A 17,561-nucleotide genomic window follows, 5' to 3' on the forward strand; every position below is an offset into this window, starting at 1 on the left:
CTCCGAAGTAGAGAGATGAGCGTGGAGAACGGCTAAGATTCCAGTATGAGTGTCCGTAAAAGCGGACGACGAATATCGACGAGACTCGCTCAGTTATAAAGTGGACAGAGACAGCCGTGCGCTGCAACACACCTGCACGGTGTGCACGCTCCGATGCGTTGTTGGTGAGTGTGTGCGTCTACTGTCTTTCTCTTTCTCTTATTCTATCTATATCTATATCTTTATCTATCTATCTATCTACCAGTCTTATATCTACCTATCTATCTATCTGTCTGTCTCCCTTCCACGGCAGGCGCGTGTGTGCGCGGTTGGCTGCTGCGTACGCGTGCGTGTCCCCTCTCATCGCAAATCCCGCTATATTCGGTGTGTATAGGTGCACGCGTGGAGGAGAGCTCACGTACGTTGACATGAGAGTACATTGGTGTCAGCATCTTCGTAACGTAGCGAAGCGAGCAAACGTGTTTATATATTGTTGCATCCTCTACGAGAGATAAACGTATGTATATGTGTCGCAGCGTTGATACGTGTGTCACTCACAATAGTAACCACCACCATCACCGTGATCCTCCCGTGTATGTAGCGTGCGCGACCGCCGCGCGCGACCAACACGCATGCACGCGCGCGAGTGCCAATACGTATAGTTACATATGTATATGTGAAATGAATATGTGTGCCTTGGACGCGAGTAAGCGTCCTGTATCGTACGTGCAGTACGGCGAGCAAGTGTTCGATTCTGACACGATGACACGATCGTACAGGGAAAACGTGGGACGATAGTGAATACGTGCGCCCGCCGCGAGTGCTTACACAGAGAGACACGCTCTATCCTAAGATCCTCTTATCTTCTTCTATACTTTACCGTTCTTTCTCCTTCTACGAGCTAAAGGGCCAACTCTTATCCGTAACACACGGATTTCGAATTAAAAGTCTGCTGCGTTTCCTCCTTGCAAGACACGCCGTGATCTCTCGCGTTGGAGAACGAATCAAGAGAGTGAGAGAGAGAAATAAATAAAGAAAGAAAGAAAGAGAGAGAGAGAGAAAGAGATAGAGCGCGCGTGTGTGCGTGCGTGCGAGAGAAAAAGAAAAAGAAAGAGTGGAAAAAGAGTGGGAGAGAAAGAAAGAGTAAGTGAAAGAGCGATAGCATGCGAGAAATAGAGAGAGAAAGAGAAGTGGATATCGATGAACATGGTTCGAACGTTTCTGGCCGGTTTTTCAACGAGCACGAAAGATCGCGGATCTTTCGATACGAGAGTCGTGTCTCTTTCGTGTAAAGTTCGTTAAATTTTATGAGAGGAATATGTGATAAGACATCCCTTCGTCTAAGAGACGAGAAAGCTCGAATGATGTGCCAGTGAAACTGGCGTTTAAAAACGTATCGTCCGTCGAAGAGGCTCTCCGGCATTGCAAATGGTGCTTAACCTAACCTATCGTTCGTTCTCCGCTTGTCGTCACAGTTTTTCTCAGTTCGGAACGCATTCTTTTGAGATCATCCTTCAGGAACTTGAAATTGGAAAGAGAATCTGCTAGACCGAAATTGGATTTCTATTTTGAATTCTTTATTGTACGATAATTTTTCTTATTTATCGAAGAACATCGATTTTTTGTCACCTCCTCGATATATAAAGTCGATCGTGCGATTACGATTCTAGTTTCCTTTTTTTTGGTTTCCTCTCTTACTCCATAATTTTGTCTTCGCAATTATTAAACTTTCTATCGCGAAAAAGATAGAATTTTTATTTCCAATTGTTTGTTGATGATCTCACATCTATACAGAGAAAAGCTTTCTTTAATTTGGAGCAGCATGTGCATTGATATTTAAATTAAAAGCTGATTTTCGGTATATGATAAATTTTTAAGTGAAAAAAATTTGCATCTGTGTTATAGCAACATAATATTTCTTTTTTATCTACTCAATTGATCATTCTAAAAGAAAGTTATTGTATCACTGTGTTTGTCCTTTGACAGTATTTGTGGTAGTCATTTGTGTTAGTGTTTGGTGAAAGCGCTAAATGGGAATATAAGGGAGAGATTTGGAACACTAGGTTTTTGTCGTTATAAAATCTTTGATTTTGGAGTAGAACGAGTAGTGTATCTTCATGGTTTGTGCTGTGCAACATAGTTCCGTTAAACAAAGCTCTAATTTTTGTGTAAGCTGTTCTTTCGATACTTGTGTCGAACGGTTGATGGTGGTGGTGGTGGTGATCATATAGTGATGTTACAAAGCGGATTGTGATAGAGTTACCGAATGTTATGGAAGAAAGATAGACAGTCTCCGATGATTAATAAAAGGGACACATGCTCTGGGAATTGATGGGTTTATGCTTTTCCTGCAGGAGACCTACTAGCAGCAGGTTGAACAGTAAGATCTCTGAGCACATTTCGGCTTCTGTAACTCCGCTCCATGTTTGTCTGGAGGAACAAAGAGGACCAGAACTGGGCTTATGTGACGCCTCAGCTCACAAGCCACAGGTACATTTTTTAAACTTGATATATATTACATTTTGAAGTTATAGTATTCATTATCAATGATATTTATTAGATTTATTGCTTTAAACAGGTCAAAAAGGTTTCTGAAAATTACAAAGCACAAGAAGAGGCTGCAGAGGAAAAATTGGAGATTGGACTAGTTGTAATTGATATCGAAGAGGTGGAGCTAAACCCACCTAGCATGGCCAATACTATTAGTAATATGAAAATGACTAACCCCATAAAGGGGCTTGTCAGCAAACGTCGTAAACGTTTCAAAGAAGATGGCTTTGATCTTGATCTCACATGTAACCTTTTCAATATATCATTTAAACGATTTATTATTATAAATATTCATTGTGTGTATATAGGTATGAAATGCATTATTATATTTCCTTAACTTTATTGTAAACGAATAGATATACGAGATAATTTAATAGCTATGGGGTTTCCTGCTGAAAAGTTGGAAGGAGTATACAGGAATCATATTGATGACGTCGTCAAACTGCTAGAATCTAAACATAAAGATCATTATAAAATTTATAACTTGTGGGTATTATATTTTCATTTGATTTCATTCTCTTGTATTTATTAAAACATAAGAATTGTTTTCAATTGTAGATGTTCCGAGAGGTCCTACGATTCTAACAAGTTTAAGCAAAGAGTTGCTACATACGCTTTCGAGGATCACAATCCACCAAGGTTGGATCAAATCAAGCCATTTTGCGAAGACGTACACAAGTGGCTTTCTTTGCATAAAGAAAATGTAGCAGTAGTACACTGTAAAGCAGGTAAAGGACGAACTGGCGTTATGGTATGCTGCTACCTTCTTCACAGCAAACAGTTTCCCACTGCCACGGACGCTCTTAACTATTATGGTACCAAAAGAACACACGATAGGTAGGGTTCTTGATCTACCGTTTTACTGTGCACGCTAATGATATTATTATTCTTTAATAATGGTGATACATAATATCAAGTTTTGTAATTAGGAAAGGAGTAACAATACCTTCTCAAAGGAGGTACGTGAGTTATTATGCTACTCTCGTTCAAGAGAGTCTAAATTACCAGCCAATTACATTAATTCTACGGAAAATTCAATTGGATCCAGTTCCCATTTTTAACGGGGGCCAAGGCTGTAAGAATAATAATCATTCATATTACTCGTTTTAACTTGAAAATAAAATAATATATTCTAATCTATAATTTCAACAAAATAAAATCTATATTTTCATAGATCTGCATTTTGTAATATCAGAATCAAATAAGAAGGTATTTAGTTCAGAAGTTCATGAGGTACGAAAAGGAATGCATTCTATTTGTATTCCATTACAACATAATGTGCCTCTAACAGGTGATATTCGAGTGGACTTCTATAATAGGCCAAAAATGAAGAGAAAGGTATATAACTACAATATATGTCAACTAATAAATATTTCTTTCGCGAATGTTAATCAAATTGAAAATGATTTGATTTGTTCTTAGGAAAAGCTGTTTCACTTTTGGTTTAATACATTTTTCGTACGAGAACACGTGTCATCCGAATACGATAACGGCGAATTACCGGTTGAACGATCTACGAGGGCATTGAGCTGCGACGGTACAGCCATGGAATTACCGATGGTCATGTCACACGTTAAGCCTCGAACAGGATCTCTAGCTAGCCTTGGACCCATGCCACCTACCCTTGTTTTGAGTATAGACAAGTGGGGCTTAGACGACGCACATAAAGACAAAAATCACAAAATCTACAGTGCAGATTTTAAAGTAAGTTAATCGTTGATCGCGAAACAACATACTTTTTTAATGAATAACTTGTAATACTATTCAATTATCTCAGGTTAGTTTATTTATGCACCGAGTTGGTGGAAGTAATTCGCCGGCTGTGCCAGCGACAACGAATAGATTGGGAGAGGGTGTACAAATAGGAATGGGTGGTCAAGAAACGCCCAGTGAATCCAGTGAAGCAGATAGCAGTGAGTGCGATACAACGGGAGACGAAGATGGTTGGGAATCTGGTGAGTCTTCTGCATCTCTGGTGGTGAATCACCACAATCTTACACACAGCAGTAGCCATACACATGTTAATACCCACCAAAGAATTAGTCTCAGAGAAACAGCTAAAGGTCTACTCTCGCGTGGAGATAAAAGTAGGGGTAGTCCTAGGCAAAGCACTGCTAGTGTAAAACGTTCTTCAACGTTTGTACGTTCATCCACGTTAGATACATAGTCGATTCGCTGCTTTTGGTACTTAAAAACTGAGTTCTTTCAACTGGCATTAAACTTTGCAGATTTATATAATTCCAGTTTTTGGGGTTTTCGAAAGGTTTTGTAGTGTATATATATGTATACATGTATATATATGTATATGTATATATATACACACACAATTGCTCGATAAAAGAGTACAATCTAAAGACATTTATTATTTGACTTTTCCGCACTATTTTCAGCATGAAATGTGGTTAAGCATCTATTCAAAATGTATTATGATTCTTTTTTATTTTGATCATGGTTGGAAATTCTTGCAATCCCGTTTTTTATGACACACGCTTTTTATCGATCTTTCATTGAATGATTAGTTTTATTAATTTTTTTTTTTTTTCTATTAATTTTGTAAATAATGATGAGAAATTTCTTGGATAGTTGTAATTAAAAATAGGAGAACAGAAACGATAAATTTGTGCTGATACATATTTATGTAGGAAAGTTAAAATGACAAAGACAATATATCCATCTTGTCTTTGAATTAATTTAATCTATCCTTTCGTGCAAAGCAAAAAATATGATGGTACATATTTAAAAATATACAAATATTACCAGAGCACAAAGTTAAAAGTTTTTATTGCACTATTATATTATTTGCATGTCTTACAGTAACTCCTTGCCTTCTTTTTTTTGGGTATTGGATTATTAACAACTATTGATAAGTAATTAAGAATCTATTTTTAATTGATTGTCTCATTGACTATTCTATCTGTTTCTACAGTATTAAGTGTTTAATCCAACTTGTCTTGAAAAATTTTATTAAACTGCTTCTGAAATTATGAAATAGGTTTATTGTGAATAGTCAATCTTTGATGTGGTAGTTCTTGCCCATCAGCAAGTTTGTAATTTCCATGTGACATATTAATATATGATATAGTACATTTCAATTATGAAATACGATGTTTGTTGAATTTCTTGCTATACGCGCATATAGTGAAATATTACAAACATTATCGATTTTATTAGTTTATAATACAAGATGTCTATATCTATTCAGGCATAGAAATACTTGTCAAATTTAGGTTTCTATTTCTATTAAAAATAGAGAGTTGATAATATATTTAAAAGAAAAATTATATTATAGGGATGATCGTACTTTGGATATACCAAAGTCTATTTGTGTATAGACTGTTACAAATAATTGAATAATAATAAGAGTTTGTATAAAATAACATTGACAATGATATATATATCAAAAAAATTTCTACTAGGTTTTTTTTTTTCTATTTTTTATCTTTTAAACAAAATTTGTCGAAACCATCAGGCTGTGCAATGTTTAAACTTTTATTCCTTAATATCTTCTACAGAGAACCAAACATTACTTTACTATGGAAATACGTTTTATTTAAATAAAAGAAATCCTGTATTTCGTATACATTACACATCTTGATAATTGAGTCGAAGATAGCACTATAAAGTGTTATATTTGGAAATATCTAAGAGATACCTGATAACAAATATGCTAATATAAAAAAAATAAGTATCTTCATTGCACATTTCATTATTAAGTTATATAGAGAGATATAATTGGTGTTATCAAAAGATAATCTCTGGTCACAAATATTGAACAGCACGTATAACTCTAAAATACGTGAGTATTTATATAAATACTATAAAATATACAATTTTAAAAAGCGGTCTTAAAATTGATATTTTATACATGTTCAAATTTGTGATCATTTAATATTAGAACTCTATGCCTGTCTGCAAAGTGAGAACAGGATACAAATTTAATTCTTATTTTGAATTGTATAAATTTATATTATATTATATTGTATTATACTATATTATATTATATTATATTATATTATATTATATTATATTATATTATATTATATTATATTATATTATATTATATTGAATTAGTAATTTTCGGTTAGGCTGGTGCTTACTTATTTTAAGCAAAAAGTTGAAAAATCAGTTTATAAGGGACCTACAGAACTCAGACTTAACAAAAAAAACAATTAGAATTTAGTTTATCTACGAGAAATACTAAAAATATATGAATTAATTAAACTCGTCTTTCGTAATGTCTCTATTATATATATATATATATATATATATATTTGAGTATGTATATATATATATAAATATATATTTCTCTTTTTAATATATACAAAGATTACACACAAACACAATTTTAACTTAGTTTATTGTTAAAAAGCGAATAATGATGTTTAAGTACTACAGATTGATAATAAATCAAATACAGTCTGGCTTTAGGGTCTTTATTGGTTGGAAATAATTGGAATTTCATTCAGGAGCATGTTTCTAAAATGTTGTATGCATGAATTTATTAATGTAAATTTTTCGATTTGGATAAAAGTATAGTTGTTCTTTGAAATTTATATTTATTTTTTTTTTTTTTTTTTTTTTTATAAACGTCCTATTTAAAATATTTTTTTGCAGAAAATTAATTTTTCTTATGAACTAATTTATATTACGCATAATTTATAAAAAAGAAAAAACACAAGACATATTATGTTTCTATATGTCATACAATATGTATGTACAATATATACATATACATATTTCATATTTTTAAAGTTATATTACATAATAAAATTTTTGTAATTATATGAGATATATTATATCGAAATGAATCAAACTTTTGTATAAATCAAACGGATAAAGTACAAAGGTGTATTACATTAATACGTTTTTATTGTTAAAGAAAAAAAAAGAAAAATGAAAAATATGACAAGCAACATATTTCAATATAGCGTAAGAGAGCATATACAAAAAAATAAGTGTAATTTTTAAAAGGGTATCCCTGAAGCCAGCATTGTTAGGTTTTTGTTTACCTAATCACAACAATCTTGTAAATATATATTGTTAGTTACTATGAATGTATTTTTTAGTAACTATTGATTTTTGACAATAATACATTCACAATTGTCAAGATATATGGGGCTTAGATGTTCACATACATTTATATATTTGTTTTCTATTTTTTTTAAATACTATTTCTTATTAATATTAGTAATTAGTTCTTTAAACTTAACTTTGCTTTTTACATTGTACAAATGTACAGTCGAAGATATAATTTTTATATATTTCAAAGTAAAATGCACGATTATATATTCTATTGTTCTTATTATGTCAATACACATATAAAAACATCTCTATTTTTCCTTAATGCTTTTTGGGAAAAGTTTTAAAAAATGCCTGTTATGTTGAAATATCAGAGCCCTATAAAATTTATCTTTTTTTTTTTTTTTTTTTTTTTTTCTAATTATTGTATTATATATATATATATTGCATGTTGGTAATTTATAATAAAAATTCAGAAGTTTAAAGAGATTGTTGTATAATTGTATAATGTCAAACATAAAATCTGTGAGACACATTTATTAACAATTATGTAATAATTATTTTTGTGATACTATATATATGTATGATTATTATTATTATTATTATTATGGTTATTATTATAATTATTATTATATAATTACTATTATTATCTCCATACCGTTGTTATATTATAATTATTATTATGTCCACCATTATTATTACAAATGCTACTGCTGTTACTACAATACTATTATTCTCGATATCACCATCAGAGACATACATACCTGCTATTATTATCACAATTAAACTGTTAATGGTTTTTAAATACAATGTTGTGTTACAAGCGTACTTTTGTATTTCATATTTTACAAATAAGAACTTGCACGCACATACATATATACATGAGAATGTGTCTACAATGTATTCATGTCTCCTACTTTTTTACAGAATGTATGTATAATACATTATTATTATCTCGTCGATCCAGTGATTTGAGTATCAATGATTAGTTATAATAACGTATAAATATTTAATTTCTATTTTTTAGCCATCTACGCTATTACAATATTTTTTACTATTATAATTCCAGTATTTATATCTACTATTATATAATAATATTTAAGATTTTTTCCCGTTTGTGACTGCTTTTCCGAAGGTACAAAATGAAAATTCTATATATTATTTCTTTATTTCTTTAATATTATAACTTTTAGCGTATGCGGTGTAATGGATATGCATTCGAAGAGTAGCGGTAAAGTTTCATATATGTAATATTGTATTGCCATGATTAGAAAAGTCATTGTACGAGACACGAGTGTGTATGTATTATGATAAATGTCTTTTCATTATTTGTCAACTGCTTTTATTTTCACCGAAATTTTGATAATACGTAGCGAAATATTTTCTCAGATCGATGCATCAGCTTTCCTTGCACTCTATTCCTTGCATGCTGCGTGTAAGTACACTATTGCAAGTTATATCATCCTTTCCTTGTAACATTTGTATTTATATATATATGTATGTGTCATATGTTTATGTAAATGCAGTATTACGTGGTAAGGGTAGGAGTGACAAATGCGAGTGATCATAGTTATCTATTTTTTCCTTTTATACAAACAAATCCTTTCGTGTTCTTTACTGCATGTTCATCATTGTGAATGTACAAATGAAAAGATGCCACATATTTCTTTAACTCTCGAGATCATATCAAATAATTTAATCGTTCGCGCCCGAAATATCAAATTGAATATGAAATTCAATATTGAAGTTGATGCTTAATTATTATTTTATATCGAGTTAAAGAGATATTTGCAACTAAAGAGAAAATAGCATTATGTTTCTTTTCATTGTTAACATTAATACCACTTAATAATAATAATGATAATAATAATAGTAATAGTAATAATAATAATATAAATAATAATAATAATAATACGATGTCAGAATAACCGTAAATAGTGACTGACTGATTGTATCTATATGTCTGTTCGCCCATAGTGGACATGGATCAACGCGTTGGCCGGTATCGTCTACTGTCTGATGGAGGGATGATAGATCTTTTGTGAGCACATCGTTCATCACCCTTATTCATCTTTCAACTACCGTGTCATTGTTTATCTTTAGTTATCAGACAAAACATCATCAAATGTACAAAGTAAATGAGCTGATAGGTCTCTGCCATATTTGTTTTTTACGTTTAAGGTTTTAACAATGCGAAACTTGTTCAGAAAATATTTCTTCTTTTACTTCTTCTCCTTTATTTTTTTTTTTTATTTCGATTATTTATTTAATCACGAATTATTACAAGAAAAGTTAGATTATTCGATTTTATATTATAATAATAATAATAATAATAATAATAATAGGAATCAATTTTCTCGAAAAGTTTCGAATTAATTTTTAAGCAAACACCGCGAATGTTGTGTTTATCGACGCAGGAGGTAACCCAGGAGGAACGTTTTAAAGAGTAGTTAGTTATAAATCAAAATTCATTAATATATTTCTACGTACAAAGCCCCAAACTACGTTGTATCTTTATCGGGATTGCGTTAGTTTAGAAAGAACAAAAAAAGAACAGGAAAGAAGAGCAAAGCAAGGAGAACATTCTCATTTGTGGACACCCATTGTTAATAATCTGTCCGTTCAAAATAATATTAGTAAAGAGAAATGAAGTATTAACGAGATATATATATATTGCGTAGACGGAAACTGAGAGAGTTAACAAATAAATTTATTTATTTATATTTCTTTTATTTTTTTTTTTATTAGGCAGAGCAGTCTCCATTAGAATTGTGTTGTAATCTTTTTGAAAACTAATCGTGGATCAAATTGTGCGTAAATTTGAATTCTATTTATTTGTCGCATATCAATATTATATAAATCGACAATTTTTCAAATGATGTCATCGTGTTAGAAAACCGTTCTAGTAAGATTTGTCAATGGCAAGATAGAGAGAGAGAGAGAGACACATCGATCGCTAATTGCTGAAGAAGAACGAACAAAAAAAAGAGAGAAAGAGAGAGAGAGAGAGAAAGAAAGAAAAAAAAAAAATACGTGGGTCTGCTGCATCGTCGTAATGAGAAAAATAAAAAACACGTATCATGGTGTAAACTAAATGGACTGATTACGAGAAGAAAATAATGTTGTATAGATCAAGACTATTTTCTTTAATAAGGGATAAATATCGTAAGTCAATAATGCGCGTCGAAACAAAAAAATATGAATGGGATGTACCGATAAAATATTTCGACTTTCAAACAATTTTTACACGTGATGATCCTTTTGATCTCTACCACCCCACACATACCTACCATCCCTTAAATCCCCCTGTTTTCGTCAAATTTTCATCGTTCTATCCCCCCTCCCCCACCCCCGCTCACTTTGATACAAGATTTATTTCTTTCGTTAACGATATAGATTTTTCTTCTTCTTCTTCTCTTCTTTTTTTCTTTTCTTTTTTCTTTTTCTTTTTCTTTATCAATCGCATACATTAAATTTTAACGATCGGCTAAAATATACGTATATTTTTGTACAAAGTCCACAAATATCATCCAAGAGCCGATGGCGATTTAACTTGTCGTAAAATATTTCGTAACGCGTATTTACGTTGTGTCGGATTTACGAAAAAAGAAACAATAAAGAAAGAAAAAAATCATTTTGTATAAATATATTTATATTTTTTCTCTTTCATCGAAGAAGTTGATCTACGATCGAGAACACTTTTTGATGAAGATTTAATTGCTTAATATATTTAATGATATTTCGGCATGCGGAGTGTATGAAGGATGTGCATGAAAGAAAGAAAGAAAGAAAGAAGAAAAAAATATTAACAAAATAGGAAAACACACGTAGGATCTTCGTTTTCGACAAAAAAAGTTTATGAAGATTCTAACACAGCTTATTAGAGAGTGTAAATAATATATAGAAAATAAATTATATATAGAGCTTATATATATATATATACATTTATCTCCTCGATATTCGTGAATTTTCTTTTTTGCATCGTCATTTCGTTATGCATTTACGATTAATAATCTGTTTCTTTTTTTTCTTTTTTTATATCACGATCTCTTAACATTTTTCATTTAATTTTCTTTTATTTTCTTTCTTCTTCTTCTACTATTTCTTTTCCTTTTTTTCATTTAGAAATAATCTTCCTTTTCGTCTTCGACGAAGTCGAATATTCATTGCACTGTGAGCCTTTTAATACGACAACATATTAACATTGTAAGGTATTTACATCGTGCCTCATTTAAATCTATCTAGTTTATATACATACATATATACATACATACATATACATATATATATATATGTATATATAGTATATATGTAAGAAATAAAAGAGAGAGAGAGAGAGAAAGAGAAAAAGAGGAGAAATGCTGTAAGAAACGATCTTCAATGTAATTGTACTGTTCGCAGGCGAACACGTTCGATGAGGTACATAGTTGTTGATTTTTCGATTAATAAAACGTACAAATGAAAAATAAAAATAATACAGAAAGAAAGAGAGAATGAGAGAGAGAGAGAGAACGAGAGAGAGAGAAGATGAAAAAAGAAGAAGAAGAAGAAGAAGAAGAAAATGGAATATAATTTTCATCCTCGTGGAAAGAGAATCTTGAAAAGAGCGAAACGTACTGTATAATTGCGATGTTATAGTATTTGGTTGTTAATTCGCGAACTATATTAACGTGAGAATGAGAGAGAGAGAAAGAAAGAGAGCGAGAAAAAAAATAATAATTTATTAAATGTGCAGAACACAAGAGTCTCGACGCCGTCCTACGTGATTCACGGACACACGTATAACACGAACACACACATAAAATACATATACGTATAGTAATATAATTTTTTTATTGGTTTACACTATTCAACGTGTAATCCAATCGAAAAACTACGAGATATTTATTCTTGCCTTCCACAAGTTTTTCTTTTTAATGTTTTTCCACTCATTTTCTTTCCCGTTCGATAAAATGCAGAATTTCTCTAAACACTTGTACTGTTTTTTCGGTTCGAGAAATAGAAAGAAAAAAAAATATCGTCTGATGTTCCTAGTCGTCGTACCCCGCGACAGTGAGTGAAGAATAATTAGTCTCTAGAGAAGAAGAACACACACATGCATACGGAAGAAGACAACAACAAAATGTAGCAATTATCTAAATTTCATTGTATCGCGTGTACAGTCGCCGTTCATATTATTATAGTCGTGTAATAATAATGTTAAATAAAATCTATAGTAGAAATAATAACAAATCGAATGGAAAGAAGAAAAAAAACAACACCACTGGAAAAAAAAAGAGATATCTGCTAGGAATCATTTACGATGATGATTCGTTTTTTAAAAAAAAAGGAGGGCCACAATGTATTGTTTATTAATCGAAAAACGACACGGACTGATTAAAAAAAAAAAAAAGATGCTTCTTCATTGTTTCATAATGATACAAATAGATAACAAATGGGACACTTTGTTTATGCCATAATAGAAAGAGAGAGAAAGAAGTAAAGGAAAAAATGATGGGGTGCAAGAAAAAGAGAGAGAGAGAGCGAGAGAGTGAATGAGTGAGCGAAGGAGAGAAAGAAACGATTGTGTAAAACGAACACTTTATCATTTTTGCTTAGCGATGCTTACATAATTAATGATTACCGTTGTGATATATCTGATTAGATAAATTTCATTGCCCAGGATGTTAATGGAAATATTTTATACCTTCCTTTATATAAAATAGGGATAACAATAGATAACAGTAAGTTCGACTAAGAACGAGTAGTACAAAGTGCTTATTTTTGGTAGTCAAAGGAATATTGAGAGAAAGAAAGAAAGAAAGAAAGAAAGAGTGAAAGAGAAATGATATTAGAGAATGAGAAAAATAACAAAAAATACTGTTCAATCATGCCAACGACGTGTGTTTTAATTATTCTTGACAAAGAGAAAAATAAAGATAGGAAAGATAAGATTGTGCGAATTCGACGTTAAATTGATCAATCGATCGTTATCTTCTGCGCATAATTCTTTTGTTTAACAAATAATTTTCATTCGAATAATGAACGATATTATTAATAAAAAATGTGCTGGGGAGATATCGATCTCATCGAAATCGACTGGAATAAAATTGTTTTGCATGTACGGTGCGTCCCACGAACGATGTACAAGTCGCCGCAGAATGTTCTCTCTTCTTTTTTTTCATATACTTTATTTTTTTATTATAAATACGTCACACACACACACACATGATGATACTTGTCAAAAATATATAAGCAGCTTGTACTTTCGTGGATAACACCTAAATGACATTTGTATTAAAAACTGCAGAGCAACATATTTTTTATTAATTCAAACACGAACGTCAAGATGGTGCATAGAAAAGATTTATGCGAACAAATAAGAAAAAAAGGAAAAAGGGAAAATTGCGTTTCGCGTGCGAGAGAACGTGAGGGAGAGCAAGAAAAAGAGAGAGAGAGAGAGAAAGAATTTCTTTTTCTTTTTGCATTAAATAATAATAATAATAATATAATAATAATAATAATAAAATGAACAAAATAAAAGGAAAAAGAAGATTAAGTACCTCAGTGTTGATATAGATTAAAATAAAAATTCTCGCGAAAAAAACACGACGTACGTTTTTCGATCAACGCTAAAAAAAAGAATTCAATGTTACCTATGAAATTTGTGTAAGGAATGTATGCTGCTGTTTTATGGAATACAAAAAAAAAACAAATAGAGTGCAAGATAGAGAGAGAGAAAAAGAACAAGATAGTACTTTCCCTACATTCTGTATAAAGTGTGAAAAATGAAAAAAAATAGAGAGAGAGAGTGTGTGTGTGTGTGTTGTGCGAAGATTACTTATTGTTAGAGACAAAAAGAAGGAGAGAGAGAGAGAGAGAGAGAAATAAAGTGTCAAAAAATGAGGTATGACAAGGATGAACGATGCCATGCGTTGTCATAAGTCGGTCTCTCTTGTACATACACGCGTATCGTGTATTGTTTATTATTAAGTCGTCTCATATCGTTCGTTGACGGAAAATAGAATGCAAGTTGGAATGATCGTTTAATCACTTTGATCCTGATTTTCGAGTCGTCCGTTTCTCAAGGAAAAATAATGCTGAATTGTCACTCTTTGCGATACCTCGTTTTATATCGTCGTCTGTCCTACGATCAGTTTCGAAAAGGGTGATGAGAAGAGATCGCAAACTTATGAGGGAAATTATTCAAAACGGGAGAAGAAGGATATAAATATGTAAAAAGCAAAAAAAGAAAAAAAAAAAGAAGGGAAAGAAAACGGAAAGATTAAAGGGGTTATTCCCACACGAGACAGAGAAAGAGAAAGGAAATGAAAATGCAAATGCAAATGCAAACAAAAAAAGAAAAACAAAGAGGGACGAAGGGAAACAAAAATAGAAGGAAAAAATTACGAATGAAATATTGCTCTTTGTATAACTTGTATACATATATACATTCATGAAACAAAAAAAAAAAAAGAAACGTTTTTTCCTTCGCTATATAGAGATCATATAAGTACCGTTTTATAAGTTACGTTCTTTACGACGGCCCACTTTTATATAATTCATGCAAAATCTGTTTTAAAATATAAACGAGAAACACGTAATAATTTTTTATTCCATTTCTAATCGATAACATTCTCTTTACATACGACTATCGACTACTGCTACTACCACTACCACTACCACTACCACTATCTGTACTACTACTACTACTACTACTACTACACTACTACTATTCTCCTGTCCATCTGAAAAACAAACAAAAAAAGATAAACTTCTATCAAGAGGTATGACGACTACTTTTCAAGATACTTGGATTAACACCTTTGCACGTTTCACATATACGAACTACTTTATTCATCTAATTTTCTTCCTCGCAATACACATCTTTCGAAAATAGATTTCATTACATGTACATACACATTTTATACATGTGTATATATATATATAATGTAATATTAACATTAATTAAGTAATTTATATTTTATTTTTTTTCAGACAAAAATAATTCTTTACACGCGATGTGTAAATCCTTACCATGTAAATAACACTTCGATGCATTCGCAATGCTGTTAACTAATTCTTTTGTATAGTAACATATAACTATTTTTTAAATCATCGATCAGAATGTACAAAAAAAATAAGTCGCCATTTGTTCATAGTATCTTTTACCTGCCAAACGTATTTATTTTCTAATCTTTTTAATCGCTACATCATACGATTATAATTCATTCACATATACACACACACACGAATTTTCGAATGCAGTCTTATCCTAAAACGAATCGAAACCTCACCGCCATTGTACTCGTTTTTAAAGCAAGACGACAAATAATAATATTAATAATATTAAAAATATAGTAACGAGGGTCATAATAGTAATAGTAATAATAATAATAATAATAATAATAATAATAATAATAATTATAATAATAATTTAGTTGTTTGCTCGCGACTGACGCTTGATCTGCTTACAGGGGAGTCGACGTATGTGTGAAAATTATGCGACTTGACTGATGGCGGGCCATTCAGAGCTAAACTCCTTCTCAGACGATCATCCTCTGACTGCCAACGCATCGCTTGATTATGAATTCGATCGATAGATCTCGATCGATCGACCATCGTATCCTGCCTGCCATCCGCTACGCATGCATACCCGCATCCCCTGTAATTGTTGGTACAAGCTCAAGCTTTATCAAGTTTTTTTTTCTCTTTGTCGTTTTATTTTTTTATTTTTTTCTTCCTTTCTTTTTAAAATTAACTTCTTAGGTAATAAATATTTAATTTATATTAATTAGACTCAATGATATTTCATCGGTTTTTTTGATTAACATTCAGGTATACAGTGTCGTGTATAACTGAAAAATATATATATTCGAAAAAGAGAGAGAGAGAGAGAGGGTAGTAATAATAATAATAATATTAATAGTAATATTAATAATAATAACAATAATAATAATATTAATAATAATAATAATAATAATAATAGTAACATTAATACAATATTAATAAGAATATTATTGATAGCGGGTACGCGATGAAAAACCAGTGGTAAGTCGGAACGTATCGTTCAGAAGACTCTTTCAATTGATTTAAAATATGGAATTAATATATTTAATTAAATAGAAAAACATAACAAATTTATTTTTTCGTGAAAAATTTTATTATTAAATCAATAATATAATAATATATGTCGTCGCGCGCATTTTCGATTAGACTATGCTCGGCTTTTCTTTTTATTCGATTTTAGGAAAAGATTATTGAATTTTTCAAAGTATTATATTTAACTCATATTTAGTTTCCTTTTTTTTTTTTGAATCTTCTTAGGACAAGTAAAAAGAAATGATGGAACATTTTTTTAGTCAATTTTTTAAATACATGATGTGTATTATATATTATAGTACATGAAAATGAGAGAATAGTTGCCAAATATCAATATTTTAACTTGTTGAACATCTAATCTAATGTTGTGTCCTTTTCTTTCGTATGAATCATTTTTCGACGCCGCATTTGCTTCTCGTTTCTTGTTCGTTTAGGTCTTTTGCTTTTTTTGTTTTGTTTTTTTTTTTATTTGTTTTCGGCGTAAACATTTTTCTAGCATCTTTTTGCAGGTACAAAAATAAATAATAAAAAAATGATAAAAAAAAATACAAATTCTCTCTTGCCATAGTAAGTTAGAACGGGCAAAGTTATATAACCGCACGAGAATCGGTATTTTCATGAACGAATATTAGTCGTTTTATGCAATTGCGAGATTTATTCTTTATTTAATATAATTTTTGGCAATTTAAATTATTTATACACATATATATATATGTTATTATTAGAAAAAAAAATAGAAAGAAAAGGGAAAGAGAGTAAAATCTGTTCCAAGTATTTTATCGTGTATCGATTTACATCTTAGCTCGATAGAAATCTGTGCCTCTAAATTGTTAAACAAATATTTGTGGTCATAGTTGTGTGGTATATCGAGTACTAAGATACATCGTTATTTGTAATAAATACAAACATATATAGGTATATTTAAATGAAAA

General features: G+C 30.8%; 1 protein-coding gene across 6 annotated transcripts; it reads left to right on the top strand.

Moving 5' to 3' along the window:
- The first annotated feature begins 29 nt into the window (after positions 1-29).
- Positions 30-16,410, top strand: LOC122525351 (phosphatidylinositol 3,4,5-trisphosphate 3-phosphatase and dual-specificity protein phosphatase PTEN). Of its 6 annotated transcripts, XM_043648084.1 has the most exons (10): positions 1,097-2,469; positions 2,558-2,774; positions 2,886-3,015; positions 3,088-3,366; positions 3,459-3,604; positions 3,704-3,867; positions 3,952-4,233; positions 4,307-4,484; positions 15,297-15,314; positions 16,005-16,410. In XM_043648084.1, the coding sequence occupies exons 1-10, from the start codon at positions 2,296-2,298 to the stop codon at positions 16,022-16,024; spliced, it is 1,608 nt and encodes a 535-aa protein (XP_043504019.1). In that variant the 5' UTR covers positions 1,097-2,295; the 3' UTR covers positions 16,025-16,410. The 6 variants fall into 6 exon arrangements, with proteins under 6 accessions (XP_043504016.1, XP_043504019.1, XP_043504020.1 ...); XM_043648081.1 differs by lacking the exons at positions 15,297-15,314; positions 16,005-16,410 and adding an exon at positions 30-164 and having other exon boundaries at positions 2,334-2,469; positions 4,307-6,200; XM_043648085.1 differs by lacking the exon at positions 15,297-15,314.
- Positions 16,411-17,561: the final 1,151 nt, after the last annotated feature.

This window comes from Polistes fuscatus, unplaced genomic scaffold (assembly GCF_010416935.1).
Source record: "Polistes fuscatus isolate 324 unplaced genomic scaffold, CU_Pfus_HIC Scaffold9, whole genome shotgun sequence".
Taxonomy (NCBI): domain Eukaryota; kingdom Metazoa; phylum Arthropoda; class Insecta; order Hymenoptera; family Vespidae; genus Polistes; species Polistes fuscatus.